Raw genomic sequence first — 17,852 nt, 5'->3', positions numbered from 1 at the left:
GGGATCATTGACAGATCTGTAGAGAGGCCAAAACTCTGTTAAGTTTCTTGGTGCACATCAAGGTGATTCAGTCTTCCTGACTCTTCCTGGAACATTTGGAACCCACAAAGATACCTGTTGACAGAGTTTAGCCCAAACTGGTATCAGAAGACTTGCATTAGCACACACAATAAATTAATTGAGAAAGACAATGGATTTAATGAAGTGACTGTTTTTTCCTCAGCTGCTTTCAAAATTGTGAAATCCTGGCTTGGACCAGAAGCAGTGAGTTTGTTGAAGTTTGCAAGTAAAAATGAAGTCCAAGACTATGTCAGTGTAGAATACCTGCCTCCCCACATGGGTGGAACTGTAAGTATAGTGCTTGAAGTATGTTTCTAAAATAAGACTGGATCGGGGCACATGAAGCCGTGTTCTTGCCTTAAGGGACAAGAAGCAGCAGTATCTTAACGTGCAAAGAAAGATCATAGATACTCCAGAATAGCACCATGATAGACATGTTTATGTAAGTTTTTGAGTTGTTAAATTTTAATTTTGAGTAGGTTATATATTTACATGGTTCTAGACTGAAAAGTATTCAGTATTCAATACGAATATTCAGACACAGGTATTCAGTAAAAAGTCTTTCTACTGCTATCCCAATCACTTTCTTCTCCCCAGTTCCATCTCTTATATTTATTTCCAGGAACCCGTATTGCCTACATAAGCAATACAGTATATATGTAACACACACAAGCAAATAGAGATGTAATTCTTCCTCCCTCTCATCGCTTTTAAACAAGTAGTGTATTTTTATGCCCTTATGCCTCCTACTTTTTTCTCTACAACATGTCTTAGAGATCATTCCACATCAATATGAAAAGCTGTTTTACTCTTATTTATGGCTACATAGTATTCCTGTGTCTAGAGATGAACCGTGAGTTACTGAATTTTTTTTTCACGTGTCTCAGTTTGCTTCCAGTTGTTTACTGTTTAACAGTCTTTTTAATTTCAAAGATAATATATATTATCACCTTTCTTTGAAATGGTATTAGTACTTAAAAATAAGAGACCGGGGATAACTAGGTATGTGTTAAATTTTTACCACTACACGATAATGAAACGTACTGTGTATTGTGTATTTATAAACTATGGAACCTATGGATTTGGTATGCTTTGTGTTAACCTGATTGATAAAATTTCTTTTGTTTGATTTTTCCAATCTACTTCAGATACTGCCTACTTGGCAAAACTGGATTCAACCAGAATCAAGTGACCGGGAAGATGAAAAGTTTTGCTGTGTCCTTTAGATTTCTTTGGTTAGAAAAACTTGAACCAGTATTTTTAATTTGAAATTTGCTGCTTTCCTATTTTGAAGCTTTATATTTTACATTTTAACCTAGAAAAACACAGTATGGTTCATTTCACGTACTACCTTTAGTTAAACTAGATATTTGATTTGTTTTTAATAATCTGTCCCTAGAATTGTTATATCTTAAAATTAATAGCATCTAGGGGCGACTGGGTGGCTTAGTCGGTTAGGCGTCTGACTCTTGATTTCGGCTCAGGTCATGATCTCATGGGTTCGTGAGTTCGAGCCCCGCGTCGGGCTCTGGGCTGACAGTGAGGAGCCTGCTTGGGATTCATATTCCCTCCCTCCCTCCCTCTCTGTCTCTCTCTCTCTCAAAATAAATAAACTTTAAAATTTATAGCCTCTAGCAAAAATTACTTTTTTTTACATTTATTTATTTTTGATAGAGACAAAGCACAAGTGAGCGAGGGACAGAGAGAGAGGGAGACACAGAATCCGAAGCCGGCTCCAGGCTCTGAGCTGTCAGCACAGAGCCCGACGCGGGGCTCGAACCCACAAACCGCGAGATCATGACCTGAACCGAAGTCCGACGCTCAACCGACTGAGCCACCCAGGCGCCCCTACTAAAAATTATTTTTACTTTTAGGAGTAGAAAAGGTTATCTCCCTTCTCTGTTGTTAATGGTATATTTTTTTAGGACTGCTCAGAATTATAGTAGGACTAATATTCTTTCACATAATTTTTTCCCCAAAAGTAATACTTATACATGATTTTTTTAAAAGCAAACAATACTGAAGATTGAAAACTACAGCAGTATAGTGCCAAGCATGTGTCCCTCCCCCGGTGACTGCCCACTGCCACTCTCCAGAGGCCACCATTGTGTCCACGTTTTCTCTCCTGGAAATATTCTGTCCATTTTATTTTTTTACGTAACAGTCACATACCATATGTTGTTTCACTGGTTTTCCCACTTCATCTCTTGTTAGTTTATGCCATATTGATTCATAGAGGTCTACCTGATTTTTTCAACCATTGCAGAATATTCCATTGTGTGGATTTAACATAATGTAGTTAATCAGTTCTCTTTGGAAGGACTGTTAGTTGTTTTCTAATCTTGCCATTATTAGGAGTGCTACAGTGAATATCCTTGTAAATATCTTGGTACATGGATTCAACAGTGTAAGTAGAAGGTGAGCTCCAGTTTCCCTCTAAAGAGATTGTGCTCATCTCCCAGTAACATGTGGCAATGCTTGAACCACACCCTTGCCAGTAGCACAAACTCTCATTTTTGTAACCTTTGACAGTCTCAGGTGAAAAATATTCTAGTGTGGTTTGAATTTGCATTTCTATTATTGTAAGTGATGTCAAGCATTTTTTTATGATTTAAAAGGTAGTCTGTTCTTTATGAATTCTGTATCATTCCTTTTTTTAAAATTCTGTTATCACTCTTCTTGATTTGTATATATGAACAAAAGCTGTCTTGTTTCTGATACATGTGATACATATTTTTCTCGTTGTGGCTTTAAAAAAAACTTTTTTGCGGGTTTTTTTCGGGAGGGGGAGTTGAGTGTTGGGTTTTGTTTTCTGTCATTCAGAAATGTTTCATGTTAGTGTGCTCATTTTTTATCAGCATTTTTATGCCTGCTGGGTTCTGTGTTTGTGCTATGATTAGAAAGGTCTTCACTACTTAGGTTTTGTGTTTTGTTTCCTGTTGTTTTTTTTTAATGTATTTGTTTTAAGTAGGCTCCATACCCAATGTGGGGCTTGAACTCACAACCCTGAGATCAAGAGTTACAGGCTCTACTGACTGAGCGAGCCAGGTGCCCCTGTTTTTTGTTTTTTTTTTTAATCCTTCTTTGTGTTTTTCTGGAGCTTATGTTGTTGTTGTTGTTGTTTTAAGCTTATATGGTTTTTTAAAATTACACTTCCAGAGCACCTGGCTGACTCCGTTGGAAGAGTAGGTGACTCTTGACCTCAACATCATGGTTTCGAGCCCCATGTTGGGTGTAGAGCTTACTAAAAAAATAATAAACATTAAAAAAATACATACTTTCAAGTTTTTATTCCTCTGAAATTCTTTTTGGTGCAAAGAATGAGCTCACGATCCAACTTGGTTTTTTTACAGATGGCTAATCAGTTGCCCACACCACTTGTTGCCCTTTCCCTTGTGTTTTGAAATGCTTCCTTTAAAAAAAAAAAATTCACTAATTAAGTCTGTTTTTTTGTGTTGGTTTGCTTGTTGGCCCGGAGAGTGGATTTTTAACTTGAGAGAATTATTTGTCTGCCCACCTCTCAGCAGGCTGTTATACAATTCCTTTCTCTTAGGATCCTTTCAAGTATAGCTACCCACCGCTAGTAGATGATGATTTCCAGACACCATTGTGTGAAAATGGACCTATTGCCAGTGAAGATGAAGCTTCAAGTAAAGAAGATCTAGAGAGTGATGGCAAAGAAACCTTGGAAACAATTTCCAGCGAAGAACAAACAGCTCTTCTAAAAAAGGTAATCTTAACAATAGAATGAATTTGAGTCAAAAGCTGTGGCCTGTCCGCCGTTCTGCAGCTAGCTAGCTATGTGATTTTGGGTAATTCATTTAACTTCCTGTCCTTCAACATTTTGTCTGGAAAGAAAGAGGAAGGAGGTCACTGGCTAACCAGAAGTGTCATTATGGTGTATGACAAGGCCGATTTCATGCATTGGTATAAAAATTGGCAAAATGCACTTAGGAATTGTGTTATCAAAACTATTTTTTATCGGATAAAAGTAGTCAGTTTAAAACCTTTTATCTACTTCCTCTATTTCAGTTTTGGAAGGAGCACTTAGTTATCTTTTTATGAGTCATCAGGGGCTTGATAGAGGGATAAATGTTATAATTTAGAACAGATTTAAAGACCCTAAGGGAAAGCCCATGTTACATTTTCTGTAGTGACTTACCTGTCGTAGGCATCCAAGTATATGTTAATGGTCATGTTAATATATGTCAAATACGTAATTTAGGTGTAATAAGCTTATGTTAAAGATTGTAATTTGGATTGAATCACTGTGTTTACTTTTTCACCTAATGAACTGCCCAGCTGTCAGTATGAAACTAAATTTCTTTATCTTTCTCTCTTCATATTTTTTTGGTCTTTAGATTAACGTTACCGAACATACTTCCAAAGCAGAGGAAAATGAAAAGGTTGATTCTAAAATGAAAGCTTTCAAAAAACCATTGAGTGTGTTTAAAGGGCCCTTACTACACATCAGGTAATCATAGTTGAGGATTTTATTAGCTATGCTTTTTTTAATAATCTGTCTTGATCATCTTGAGGGAAAATGTATTTATTTCCACATTTTGAAAAACAGTACACAAGTTTTCTAATTAAAGGTTATCCAAAGACTCACCTTGGTTTCCAGACAGAGTAGACATTGTTAGCTACCTTTTTGTTATTCCATTAAGTGTGTTTAAAGGGCCCTCATTTCACATCAGGTAATAAAAGTGAATATTCAATTAACAGTTAATCTGAATGACATCTATTTTTCTCATTTTACTGATAGTGTTTGACTTGGACAACTTTGAGGATGCCAGAGATGACAGTGAACTAAGCACTTATCAGTTTGACCTTCTAAAAGCTAAAGCTGGACTAGAAAAATAGGGGGGGGGGGGTTGTTTTGTTTTGTTTTTGTCTTTTACCAAAGCCTGATTTCAGCACATCTCTATTTTTGTTTCTAGGTTACTCAGCCTGAGATTCAGGATTGTTTGTAATTATCATTACGTAAAGATCTCTTTCTCACTAATGATGCTTTTAGTTGATAAATTTATATGGCCTTATGTTAATACTGCCATGCCAACTTTGGTGATGACCTGATGTATCATTTTCTGTCCCATAGTTGAAATTTTTCTGTGTAACTGTTTTAGGTATGACTCTTATGACCAGTATGGTCAGACTTTTAAAAAAGACTGATATTCTAATTGAGAAGACTGGTTTGTTTATATACATTGGGATTACTATTATATTTGGATTATCTCAACCATCTGTGTATTTCTGGGTGGGGGGGGGTCCCACATGTATATTCTGCTGGTCATGGGTTTTCTTTGCCATTTCCCCCCTGTGGAGTTTGTTTCTTGTCTTTCCCTATAATGGTTTAGAAGTTTCACACTTTTCACTGGAGGCTTGTGGACACCCTAGATCTTGGCTCATGAATGTCGAGGGTCAGCTTCAAGAGCTGGCCAGGGAAGGATAGGGCAGGGCAGCTTCCAAGGCTGTGGTCTGGGCTCAGCATCCCCTGCCTCTGCCCCCAGGAAAGTCACAGCACCTCTCTCTCCTCCAGGCACAGGTGCCCCAATAGCGGCTGTCTCCCATCAGTCTCGTGGTTATTGAGAGTACTTCTGAGATTCATAACCTTCTGGTCTTTTCTGTGTTATATTTCAGATGGGCTCTAAAAGTAAGCCAGCAGCTGTGCTAATCTGTCTTGTCCAAAGATGAGCAGAGCCCTCCTAGGAGAGCATGTCCTTAAAAATATGTGTTCTCCAAATGTATCTCTGATATGCCGACATTCCTGATATAAAATGAATCTACTTACGTATATGGTCAAGGACAGTCTGAACAATTCACCTTTTTATCCAAAACAAAAACACTCCTCTACCCAGTGTTTGGAGGCACCTGATACAGTTTGACTCACGTAACAAAACTACACAATTGGAGGGGCTGCTGGGTGGCTCCATTGGTTGACCGTCCGACTTTGGCTCAGGTCATGATCTCACGGTTCGTGAGTTCGAGCCCTGCATCGGGTTCTGTGCTGAAAGATTGGAGCCTGCTTCAGATTCTGTGACTCCCTCTCTGTCTGCCCCTCCCCTGCTCGCACCCTCTCTCAAAAATAAAACATTAAAAAAATTTAACTACACATTGGGGCACCTGGGTGGCTCAGTCGGTTAAGCGTCCCGACTTCTCAGGTCAGGATCTCACAGCTCGTGAATTCGAGCCCCACTTGGGGCTCTGTGCTAATAGCTCAGAGCCTGGACCCTGCTTCCAATTCTGTGTCTCCCTCTCTCTCTGCCCCTCCCCCATTCACACTCTGTCTCTCTCAAAAATAAACATTAAAAAAATAAAAACTACATAAAACGTTGCTTTAGTCTTTTAGTTCACATGCTCTACAGTGACAATAGTAAAATTTGTATTTTGAGGCTCACTGCTTTTACTGTTTGACAAATATTTCCCACCCCAAATTTTGTTTTTATATTCCATATTACTTAGAAAAAGCCTTTACATAGTAAGACCTTAGTCTGTTACTTCAAGACATCCCTGATGATCATTCATTTTACATTAGACTTTTCTCTGTTGGTGTATAAAATTATGCCCCATTCTATTCTGTTTGTAATTAAAGTTGAAGTGCCAGCTTCTTCTCTGTTTTTATTATGTGTAACCTTCCAAAGAGTTTAAATGCACCTTTAGATGGTGCTGATTATAGGCTAATCCAGAATCATCCTATTCTTTCTTCTGTCCTTTTCTATTTAGCTTTTGATCTTGGGGAAGCCAACCATAGGACTTTTAAGTAGCATGCAATCAATTAGTAAGATGAAAACACAAACTATATTAGGTAATTGTTTTGTAGGGGTTTTTTTTGATGAAATCTCTTTATACAAATGAGCATATAATATTAAATGCTTTTCTTCCAGCTAATGATTAGATTATCATTTATTCTGAATAACACAAACGCCTTATGTTTCTGTCACCACCTAGCCCAGCAGAAGAACTGTATTTTGGAAGTACAGAATCTGGAGAGAAGAAAACTTTAATAGTGTTGACAAATGTAACTAAAAACATCGTGGCGTTTAAGGTAAGTATCTGAAAGATCTAATAGATTATATGTGGAAATTGGATATGGGAAGTGATTTCAGACATTTTAATCGAAAGACTGAGGATTTGTAACTTGTGCAGTGTTTTTATTTATGATATTTTTAGGCATGTTACGCTGCCTTCTAGTTTTAACCACATGGCATAGCTTATCTAAAATTTTCCCTGGGATCTGTATCTCAATCTTTAATGAGCCGTAATAGGCTAATGTCCAAATTAATCTCAGGCTTTAATGTCTGTTGTAAATAAAAACTCAAGGAAAATCACTCTTCATCATATAAATAATTCATAATAGCAAAAAAAATAAAACTATAAAATCAAGAGTGCATTTTCCCCCAAGTGTGATATAGTTTGGGATGTAGTTTATGCTGGATACTAACCTAATGACCGAGTCTGCCACTGCCCCATATTGTAGAAATTATTTCCTTAAATCATCTATTTAATTTAGATTGAACCACTAGGATATTTTCTTTGATTTTCTAGTGTTTTTAATTGGACAACGCTATTATAACAAGTCCTAATACGGTTTTTTAGAATTTGTGTTATTAAATTTAGGCAATTGCCAGCTAGGATACTGCACAGATTGTTTTGTTGAAAAGGAAGGCTGAGTGACAGTTGGACTTCCAAGATTAGCAGAGATTTTAAAAAATAAAGATACTGTTTTCCTGTTGATGGGGAAAGATACATTCTATGCCTGACCACCGTGGGTGTTTTGTAGACTTTATTATTAACTGCTAGTTTTCTAAAAATCACTTTCAAGCCGTTTACCCCCCCCCCCCGCCCCCAAGATCAGTTTTATCATTATGTTGTTAGTGATTACGTGATTACTCTATTCATAAATAGGTGAGAACAACTGCTCCAGAAAAATACAGAGTCAAGCCAAGCAACAGCAGTTGTGACCCTGGAGCTTCAGTTGACATAGTTGTGTCTCCCCACGGGGGTGAGTTGTCACGTGATGGCCTCAGAGGGTGTGCTGGGGTACCTGGGGCTGGTTGGTGAGTCCGTAGAGCTGGACTAGAAGCCGGAAATCCGAGCGTCAGCACGTCACGTCGCTGCATTCTTAGGCATCCATTTTCTCGTGTGCAAAATGAAATGGGTAAATGGGTCTCACTAGAATGGTTTTTTAATGCATAAAATTGTTTAAACTGACGCCTGTTGAAATTGAATTTTTAGAAAACCGTTTTCCTTTTTAGGGTGGTTCCATATTGTCCTTTTTCCATTGTTTTCTAGAATAATGCCTTAAACCAACATGTCCAACTTTTGTAAAGGCTTGTTTATATAACAAGTTACTCTTTTGGAATGCAGGTTTAACAGTCTCTGCCCAAGACCGTTTTCTGATAATGGCTGCAGAAATGGAACAGTCATCTGGCACGGGCCCAGCAGAATTGACTCAGTTCTGGAAAGAGGTTCCCAGAAACAAAGTGATGGAGCATAGGTATGCTTCTTACAGATTCTCAAATGTGATGGGAAGAATCAGAGAGCTATGCCTGCATGGACTAGGCAGGTGTCTCTTCCTTCGAGCATTTGGCAGACACTTAGGCTTCTAGTGTGGGCCCTGAGCTGTGTGGGGCTCTGGGGTGCCCAGGAATGAGATCCGGAGTTTCTCAAGGAGGTTGCAAGCAGGGACTTGCTTACAGGACTGTGCAAGAACCTGGATGTGTCCAAAATTACAAACCTAGATCTCTCTGTCCCGGCCGTTCCCTTTATAGGAGCACTCACTTTGTGTCCTAGAATGTGTGTGTTGCAGCATGATTTGTACTAGGAAAAAGTGGGAAAGAACAAACCTAAATGGTCACCAGTGAAGCAACGGTCAGACGCACTTGAATGTATGCAGGAGTACTCTGCAGCTATTCAAAAGAGTGTGGGAAGTCTCTTGTTCTGATACACAAAGGTACCTATGATGTATTAGGGGGAAAACCTGGGACTGCATGGGCATATACAAGTATGTATGTGCATGCAAAGATACACAGAAAAGGAGAACAGAGAGGAGTGTTGTGGTTTTCTTTTGGAGTGTGCCAGTTCTGCCTCCCAGGGACACTCGTCAGTGTCGGGAAACATTGTTCATTGTCACAAGTGGGCATTGGGGTACTGTGGCATCTAGCAGGTAGAGACCAGGGATGCTGCCGTACACCCCACAATGCAAAGGACAGCCCCCCAAAACAAAGACTGGTGGGTAAAGAATGGCCACTCCGATGGCACTTTTGTAGGCCCTGAAGGAAAAGAGTGCGTAAGCCATATAGATAGAACTAGAAAAAGTGCTTTCCAGGAAGAGGGAACCGCAAGTGAAAAAGGAGTGTGCTGGGCCTGTGTAAGGAACAGCGAGGAGGTTAAGGGCAGCTTGGCGGGAGATGAGGTCAGAGAGATAGTAGGAATGCAAATGATTGCCATAGCGAGGACTTCTGATATTAAGAGGAGAAACTACCCTTGGTGCTCAGCAGATCCAGGAAGCGATCTGGCTTATTTTTTTTTAAAGGATTATTCTGGGGGCTGTGTGGAAAACAGTGTAGACCAGACCCAAGTGAAAGACTGATACTGAGTTAACACTTAAAACAGGACTGGCTGGCAGCGGGCTCTTATTTAAGTGCTTTACTCTTATTTATTCACTTAGTCATTCAAATGACCCTAGGAGGTAAGTAGTTCTTTATCCCATTTGATAAATGAGAAGCTGGAAAACCTAGTAACGGTCATGGTTGAGTTAACTGTTCAAAAGCAATTGAAAGAACACACATGTGGCTGGACCGCATAGGGAAGAGTGACAGGACTCAGGGTGGGAAGAAGGCTGGACAGAGGCAGATAGGAGAGCAGTCCACCTGACCTGATCTACCTTTGTGAACAAGCCTGCAAAAAGTGATCTTGTCAGAGGGGAGGAGGACAGGAGAGGGCCTACGAAGACAAGCTTTATTTCAGCTGTCCCAGCAAGAGAGGGGTAAGACCCAGCCTAGAGAATTATTTCGTGGCCAGAGGAGGACAATCCAGCAGGGACTCAGGAGGGAAAGCAGTAGGTGAGCTGTGTCATCAAATGTCCAAGGAAGAGCATTTGACGAAAGAGGAAGGGACCAGTGCTAGGAAGTGTTTCCATGCCAATCAGGAAGGATGAGGTGTTGGCAGTGAAGTCATCACTGCCCACCCTGGTTGGGGGGGGGGGGGTAGTTTCAGTTGGCAGGAGCCAGGTGCCGAAGAAATGGAGGTAGTATGACTGTTCTAGAGAGTAGTCTTGCTGGAGGAAGGAATAATGTAGTGTTGATGAAGCAGTTGTCTGGCATGGGTTTTTCAATGGGAGAGGCCACCTGGACAGGGTAAATCACCAGTAGTGAAATTTCTGACAAGGCTGAAGGGACAAGACTTACATCCAAGGTAAGGGTCAGCTTTCTTCGGGAAGGAGGAAGGAACCCAGATACAGGTTAAGGCTCGGGATGGGGTTGACTTGTTTTGGGATGGAGTAAATTCCCAAGTTGTGACACCCTCCACTTTGTGTTTTTAGCCAAGTTTATTTTTGTCAAAGGCATGGCTCTGAAAACAAATGGAAAGGTTATGTAACACTGCTATAAAAGATGGAGATTAATTTGAAGTTCTTTGCAAACAGGCCCTCAAAAGCAGGGTTTTTTCTTTTAATTAATTGCTCATAGTTTGGTTTTCTATAAGTCAAGAGAGGATCACTTACCTCCCAGAAAGAGGGAGACTTGGTGGTTTGGTACTGAAGGCCCGAGTAAAGCACTGACTCCCACCTAGAAAGGGTGGTTTCCTTCAAATAAGTAGGAAGATCGGGTAGGTTGAACTGATTACCCTATAAAATAAACTTCCCGTAGGTTATTGAGCAGTATCTGTAATTGCTTGTGTTATTACACATGCACTAAGAAGTAGGAAGTGGGGCGCCTGGGTGGCTCTGGTGGTAAAACGCCCAACGCTTGATTTCAACTCCAGTCATGATCTCACCGGGGTTCGAGGGCTCTGCACAGAACCTGCTGGGGATTCTCTTTCTCTCCCGCTCTCTACCCCTCCCCCATTTGCTCTCATGCTCTCTCAACATAAACATGGAAAAATAAAGTAGGAAGAGGCAGGGAAGGAAAAATAATTTTCCCTCTCCCCACCTTCAATACCATCTCCAGTGAAAGAAGAAAGACTGGGGGGAGTGGGTGTGGGAGCAGAGGAGCCAGTAATGAGAGGTTATCAGGAAAAGCACAGTAAACAAGGGTAAGGTTATTATGCAGATTTAGATGAATTCTTCTCTTCTTGAAGCCCCTGAGCCTGCCAAGGTAAGGGACCTTCCTTACCTGGTAAGGCCATCCAGAAGCCTGTAAGCAAGGTTACAGGTCCATTTTTTGCAAGGGGCTTTATTGGGTCCCTAAAGTCAGTCTTAGGCCCTTAAAACTGTCTGTTCATACCTGATTTTTATGCATACCATTTTCAAATAAGACATTCAAGTCAGAGCCTTAGTAATATAACCATGCTTCCAATTGTGTCCTCTTCCAAGGAGAAGAGATTCTTACTGAATTGATGTAAAAAACAAAACAAAACAAAACAAAAAACCGTATTTCCATGAAAGAATACTTTGAGTTTCTGAATGCTGGAGGGACCACAGAGGGAGAAAACTTGTTTCAATTCTGCTTACAAAGGTATAGTTCTGTCAATCATAGCTTATGAGAAAAGAGTAGAGTATTTCCTTAAACCTCGGAAAACAAAACATTAAAGTCCTAAACAGTAGAATTATCAGTTCATTCACTCCCATGTTATTAATTCTTGGTCTGCTTGAAACCAGCTTTTTTATTCTGGAAATTCTTACCAGTTCAGTTTTATGATCTTAAAGTCATCAGAAACCTGTCTTCTGGAGTACCTGTCAGAGTCCTTGCCATGAATCTCTGAAGATGAAGCACATTTGCGAAAGGATCCGAGTAAAACAATAGCTTCTATAAATGACAGACTTAAAAATGGCCATGGTTGCAGACCTGATGAGAGTTCATTATAAGGCTTTTGACAAGGAAATTTGGTTATTTCTGTGGCATACAACATTGTAAGATAATAACTAGAATTAAAACAATAACGTTATACTAGAACATAGCCGATTTCTAGGAATTTTATACGATTTCTGGAACACTTATGTTAATAACATATCCATACAAATACAACCTAAAGAAGGTTTAGGATTACTTATTTGACAGTGCTTCCCATGTAACTTAACATAGTAAATAAGCCTAATTTGTTCTCTCTTATAAAAAGAGCTATAAAACTATTCTTTCCATACATTCCAGAGGCCCTCTGAAAAATTCCAGAGATAGTTCAAGGTCAAAAAGACTTCAGTTAGAATTTGAGTTGGAGTTTGTCAAAAATGTCAGAAGGTTTTAGACACTTGACTGAATAGAATCCTAGATCATCATGAAATAATACTTAATTATCCATTTAACCATAGTAACAATAAAATGTCAAAGGCAAATGCAGAAAGTTACATCATTGTGAGTAAAACTTAGCTCTTTTGATCTTTAGAAGACTATTTTCCTAAGCAATCAAATACCTGATGATAAAGATAACATGAAGCACAGGAAATTATTGATAAAACACACAATTTTTGCTTTCTAGGCACATTACTTAAAAGCTAAAGAAAAACCTTTCACCGTCTCTTATCAGTAGCTGACTGATAGTCCAAGAAAATGTTGTCCTTTTAGCAGATGTTAACTTTTAGTTTTACATAAGTACACTATTGGTATGAAAGCTTATTTTTATAACCCTCGTAACAAATTCCATCTTGGCCAGCTTGACTACACAAAGAGAAGTTTTCTTTGCTTTCTTCCCTACTCAGAAATAACCAGCTTTAATTCAGCATAAAATTACTTTTATTCCCCTTAAGAAAAATACGTGCCCATACCTTTCCTCAGCTAAAAACACATCCTACTTTCCTTGCACGTGGAGTTAGTCGTCTCCATTATTTCTAGTAAATTACATATATGAATCAGAATTCTTAGAAACAATAATTTTTAGTGAAAATTAAGTAGTAAACAATTGTGGTCATTTAACACCAGCATTCTGTAGATTGGCAAATTCAGGGATACATAATTTCTAGAAGCATATGCTTCCTCATGGTACAGTTTTTCAGTGTGGCACGAGATAGGTTTACTAACAGACTAAATATTTTTAGTTCGTCTGTAATAAGCCAAAAGTAGATAAACCTGTGCTCAGTAATGTTTCAATATTTTATCTTATTTGGAAATGATTTCCTATTTTACTTAGCAAAACTCAAGTTACCAGAGTTGAAAAGCTGTTTTTAAGTACACAAATTCACCTAAAAACTCTTACCCAACTTACCTAAAAACGTGAACCTATTTGAATAGTAAACTCAAGTAGAAAAAAGTTGCATATCTGCATTATATCTAATATCGATAACTTTGAAGACGTGCCTATTTTAATTAAACCAACACACTTGACCACCTTTTATTTTACCTAAGATTACTCCACATCACAGGAACTTTAAAGACACTTGGGTTAGTTTCTATATTTCTAAGAGTTTTAGGAATACTTAATTTGATAAGTGCTTATTTTTCTTTAAGCCAGTCAGATAGAGCTTTTACAAATTAATTTTGGCAATACCGTCCAGAAGTAGAAAAATATTATGCATCCATAACATATATAGACACACAGAAACATATAGACTCAGAGACTTTTGAGGTATCTAGCTCTAGAATTTTAGCCATGAATCAGGTACAATAACACAAAACTCACTAGTTTGTAAAAGAACATTTAGGTCCAAATTGCGTTTCTGGCAGTTGGAATAAGTTTACCCTAAAGTTGTATTTCGAAGAGCTAGCTATCAGGTCCTAGAGGATAGAAAATTTTTACCCGAAAGGCACAAAGTATCAAGGTTTGTTATTTCTTTTTTTTAAGCCGTTTTGGGGTACATTTGCCTATTATCAGAGGTCTTCAGTAATTACTGTTTCTATTTTCCTTCTTTGTCTTGAGCCCAGGACATTTCTGTTTCCAATGTCCTGATCTTTCACAATACTGACATGTATTTGCAGATGAGCTTGGGGGGGGGGGATGGGTGTTGGGGGAGAGGGTGCGGGCAGGGTAGGTTTTAGGATGGTAAGTTTAGACAAACTTTGAACTGCTTCCAGTGTTGCACTAGTGGTTTTGTAAAGATTTGCAAATCAAAGATGGTTGCTTTTAATTCCTCAAATAATTGTGTTGCAGCCTGAATGGGATCAGGGGACTGACCCACCCGTCCAGCTACATTTTCTTCAGTCTGCTCTGTATCAGGAAGATGATTTCCAACTAAGATGGAAAGAAAGTGATTTCTATGTTCTGGAGCTTTAGGGTTTAATGCGGCATGCCTTTAAAAAGTTTATAGAAAGTATTCAACAAAGGCCTTTGAATGCCGTCCTTTTTCTAAGTGTTTACTTCATCCTTGAACCAATTTAATTCAGGGGGAAAAACAACCTGTTCTATTGCTTCTATCAGCCCCCAGACATCAGCCTGCAGCTGATCCATTTCCTGAACGTTTGTAGGAGGGCCTGGGAGAAATTCTGGTCATGTTCCTGGTGAGGAGAGTTTTCCCCAGGAGACCATGTGGCTTATCTGATAACTACAGTATAATCATGGATAAGAAGAACAACCCTTAGCAGCCAGTCACAGTCCCTGTGAATGGGGACTGATCTTTTCACCTCTTCTCTAAATTTGGTAGGTGGTTATCTTCTGAAACTAGAGATTGAAAACTTCATAATCTCTTCTTTCTAAGGAAGTTCCTCAGGCCAGCTGCCATACTGGGTCATGTTCTTTCAGTTTGGTCTTTCCAGAGCTACCAAGACCACCATTGTTTAGGATGAGAGCTCTCTAACGGTATTTTCAGCATAGAAGCTTTAAAAATGTAAAAGATCCACCATCTGGCATTGACAAGTTGGATCTTATATTAATCTCAATAGCGACTCAAGCCAGCAGGCCTTTTGATGGCTTAACCACGGACCCAAGAGGCTTCCCAAAAGAGGGTGCCAACACTGAAGCCCTCAGAGAGGGAGCGTAAGAAAACAAAGACTTTCTTCGCCACAAGTGGGGAGAACGGTGTCGTGAAAATGGCAGCTCCGGTGTCCCCACAACAATGTGCGAGGCCTCCGGTCACAGACCCTGCGCTCTGTGACACCAGGGAAGTGCTCCTGGATTGGACTTTGACAGCACAAAGTCCCCTCACGGACTGGGGACCCAAATGACAACTGCCCTGCGAGCTGGCACGGCCGGCAGAGAGAATGCTGCCTGTCACCTTGTGTGTTGTGCATCCACCAGCCGGCAGAGACCAAAAAGAATATTCTTGCTGGTTACAAACCCAAGCTCTCAATACATAGAACGAGAGGAAAGGAAAACCCCATTTGACCGATTTTTCTTCTGCTAACCTAAATTTGGAAAGGTAGGGACAAGGTGAAATTTTTACCTCTCTCGACCTGGCACTAGTGTGAGATCTAGAAGAGCTGACTTTGGTAGGTAAGAATTTTTACCCTTCACTGGCTTCTGCCAGTTTTCCAGGATCCCATCTGTAGGTGCCTAAGTGAGTACGGTGTCCCAGCAGGGCCCATCGTAGGTTGCCAAAACGTAGGAGAGGAAAAGTAATTTTCCCTCTACCTTGCTAGGTTCTTGGCTGAGACCTCCACCCCCTGGAATAAAAGACAGATTAATAGGAGAAAACAGAAGTTGAATAACACGTATACCTCCTGTATACACGGGACATACCCAGGGAAACAGTAAAACTCCCCCAGATGGCCCAAGACAAGATGTTGGGGCATCAGCGAGTCAGTTAGGGAAGACGGTCAGGAAAATCACAGTAAACGAGGGTAAGGTCCTTAAGCAGATTTAGATGGGTCCCTTCTAGAGATTTTGTCACCCCCTCTGGTACACAGAGGAAAACACCCTTCCAAGTGTAGATTACCTTTAAAAATGTCAATGTCCCTGACAAAAGATTTTCAAAGCTTTTCTTATGTCTGCTGTTTCTCAAAAAATAGCGAGCCCAAGATAATCCTTCTGCCAGAGAGGCGTATCTTGGGGTGGCAAATTCTGCTCCCCTTCCAAGATGAATACATGCTGTGCTGCTACCTTACGTGTAACTGGGAGAAGAATGAGTGCTTTCATGTCTGTTATGTAGATTTCTGTGTTTAACTCTTTTTCATTTTATAGTTTACTTTTACGATCCTGTTTCCTTTGCATTTCCACAGGTTAAGATGCCATATTGTTGAGAGCAGTAAACCAACCACCCTTACATTAAAAGACAATGCTTTTAACATGTCAGATAAAACCAGTGAAGATCTTTATCTACAAGTAAGTGTTCTTTCTCCCTAAAACAAAGTTGTAAATGCTAACCAACATTAGAAATCCACTTTTTCCCCCACTGACGTAGAGAGAACCTTTGGCATAGACGCGACAGAAATGCTCTTTTCTTTGTGAAGGGCAGCCAAATCGGAAATGGTGAGCGGTGAGTTACTTTTGGAGATGTGTTAACTTTTTAAAAGCTCTGGCCATTCTAATTTGGACGAGGTGTGGCGCTTTGGAGAGTATCCAAGAATTTGATCTCATGGAAGAGGTACCATCTAAATTCGAAAAAGATTGGAGGGACTCTCTTTCTGACTCGCTGGCTTTGGTACCTGCAGAAAGTGACTGCTTTGCTCCTTTTCAACTGGAAAATTAGATCTTTCCAAAACTAGAGTGAGCAGGCGCACGTCTGTTCACCAAACAGATGTGATCCCTCATTGCATTTCCTGCTCCCAGCTGTTCAGAGTAGACGGACCCCATCCTGTAAATGTTTGGATTTCTAATATTCCTAGTTGTCGTTCACATGGTTAATGTACTGTTTTACTGATATGCATCTTTCATCCTTCTTTTTCCCTCTTTAGCTCAATCGTTTACTAGAAAGCAATAGGAAGCTTGAAGACCAAGTTCAGCGGTGTATCTGGTTCCAGCAGCTGCTGCTTTCCTTAACAATGCTCTTGCTTGCTTTTGTCGTGTCTTTCTTCTATTTGTTGTACACTTAAAGAAATGGAGTTCAGTGAGAAACATGGCTCTTTCGCTCATTAGTTGGAAAAGGACCCAGAACTTCATGTTACTAAAAGTTTTGCACATCTGTGCTTCCTGAAAGGAAACGTGCAACACTTGGGAACAAATACGCGTCTCGAAAATAAACTCTGTTAGAATGAGGAAACACTGGAGAAATTGAGTATAAGAGATCATAGTTATAGTGAATCAAGTCAAGGCATAGCCATTGTGTAAATTAATACTTTAGATATAATTTATTTTTTCCTTTTGATTTGAATACTTCTAAAGTTTGTTTTATTATATGTATACATTAGCTGGACTGAAAAGTAGAAGTAACAAGCTTTGTCACAGCCAAAAAATGTAATCTTTTTTTTATGACAAAATCATTATAGCTGAGCCAACTTATTAGCTTTTCTATACTATGTATATAGAACATGTATATTGAAAAAAAAAAAAAACCCGTACTTAATACAGATTAATTTCTGTGAACATGACTTTGTAATTTTGAGAATTCCTTCCAGATGCTAGTCAATATTCTTTGGGTATGTGAAACAATTTAATGCCAAACCACCTTTTAGCCTTTGTTTCTTATCTGTCTTCCTTAACAGTCTGCCTTTTATTAATCTCGGACTTTTTTATGAACACTCATATTTAGACAATTTGGGAAACTAAGTTTGCTTGGGTTTTCTTGGTCCTCTCTTCCAGTCTTTTTTATGCAGTTTCCCATCGCTCACTGG

General features: G+C 39.5%; 1 protein-coding gene across 2 annotated transcripts in view; it reads left to right on the top strand.

Annotated features, from left to right (window-relative positions):
* Positions 1-17,852, top strand: part of MOSPD2 (motile sperm domain containing 2) — a 53,829-nt gene that overhangs the window by 34,379 nt on the left and 1,598 nt on the right. The window contains exons 8-15 of one of the 2 annotated variants that reach the window (XM_019417936.2): positions 224-348; positions 3,614-3,790; positions 4,422-4,534; positions 7,009-7,105; positions 7,966-8,062; positions 8,428-8,557; positions 16,302-16,404; positions 16,977-17,609. In XM_019417936.2, the coding sequence (XP_019273481.2) occupies positions 224-348; positions 3,614-3,790; positions 4,422-4,534; positions 7,009-7,105; positions 7,966-8,062; positions 8,428-8,557; positions 16,302-16,404; positions 16,977-17,114 (980 nt within the window). In that variant the 3' untranslated portion in view covers positions 17,115-17,609. Of the gene's footprint in view, positions 1-223; positions 349-3,613; positions 3,791-4,421; positions 4,535-7,008; positions 7,106-7,965; positions 8,063-8,427; positions 8,558-16,301; positions 16,405-16,976; positions 17,610-17,852 lie in introns of those variants that run through there. The other variant, XM_019417937.2, reaches the window with a different exon arrangement.

This window comes from Panthera pardus, unplaced genomic scaffold (genome assembly GCF_024362965.1).
Source record: "Panthera pardus isolate Hobbes unplaced genomic scaffold, ASM2436296v1 HiC_scaffold_27, whole genome shotgun sequence".
Lineage (NCBI taxonomy): Eukaryota > Metazoa > Chordata > Mammalia > Carnivora > Felidae > Panthera > Panthera pardus.
The sequence above is the reverse complement of the archived record's forward strand: the minus strand, read 5'-3'. Positions and strand labels throughout refer to the sequence as shown.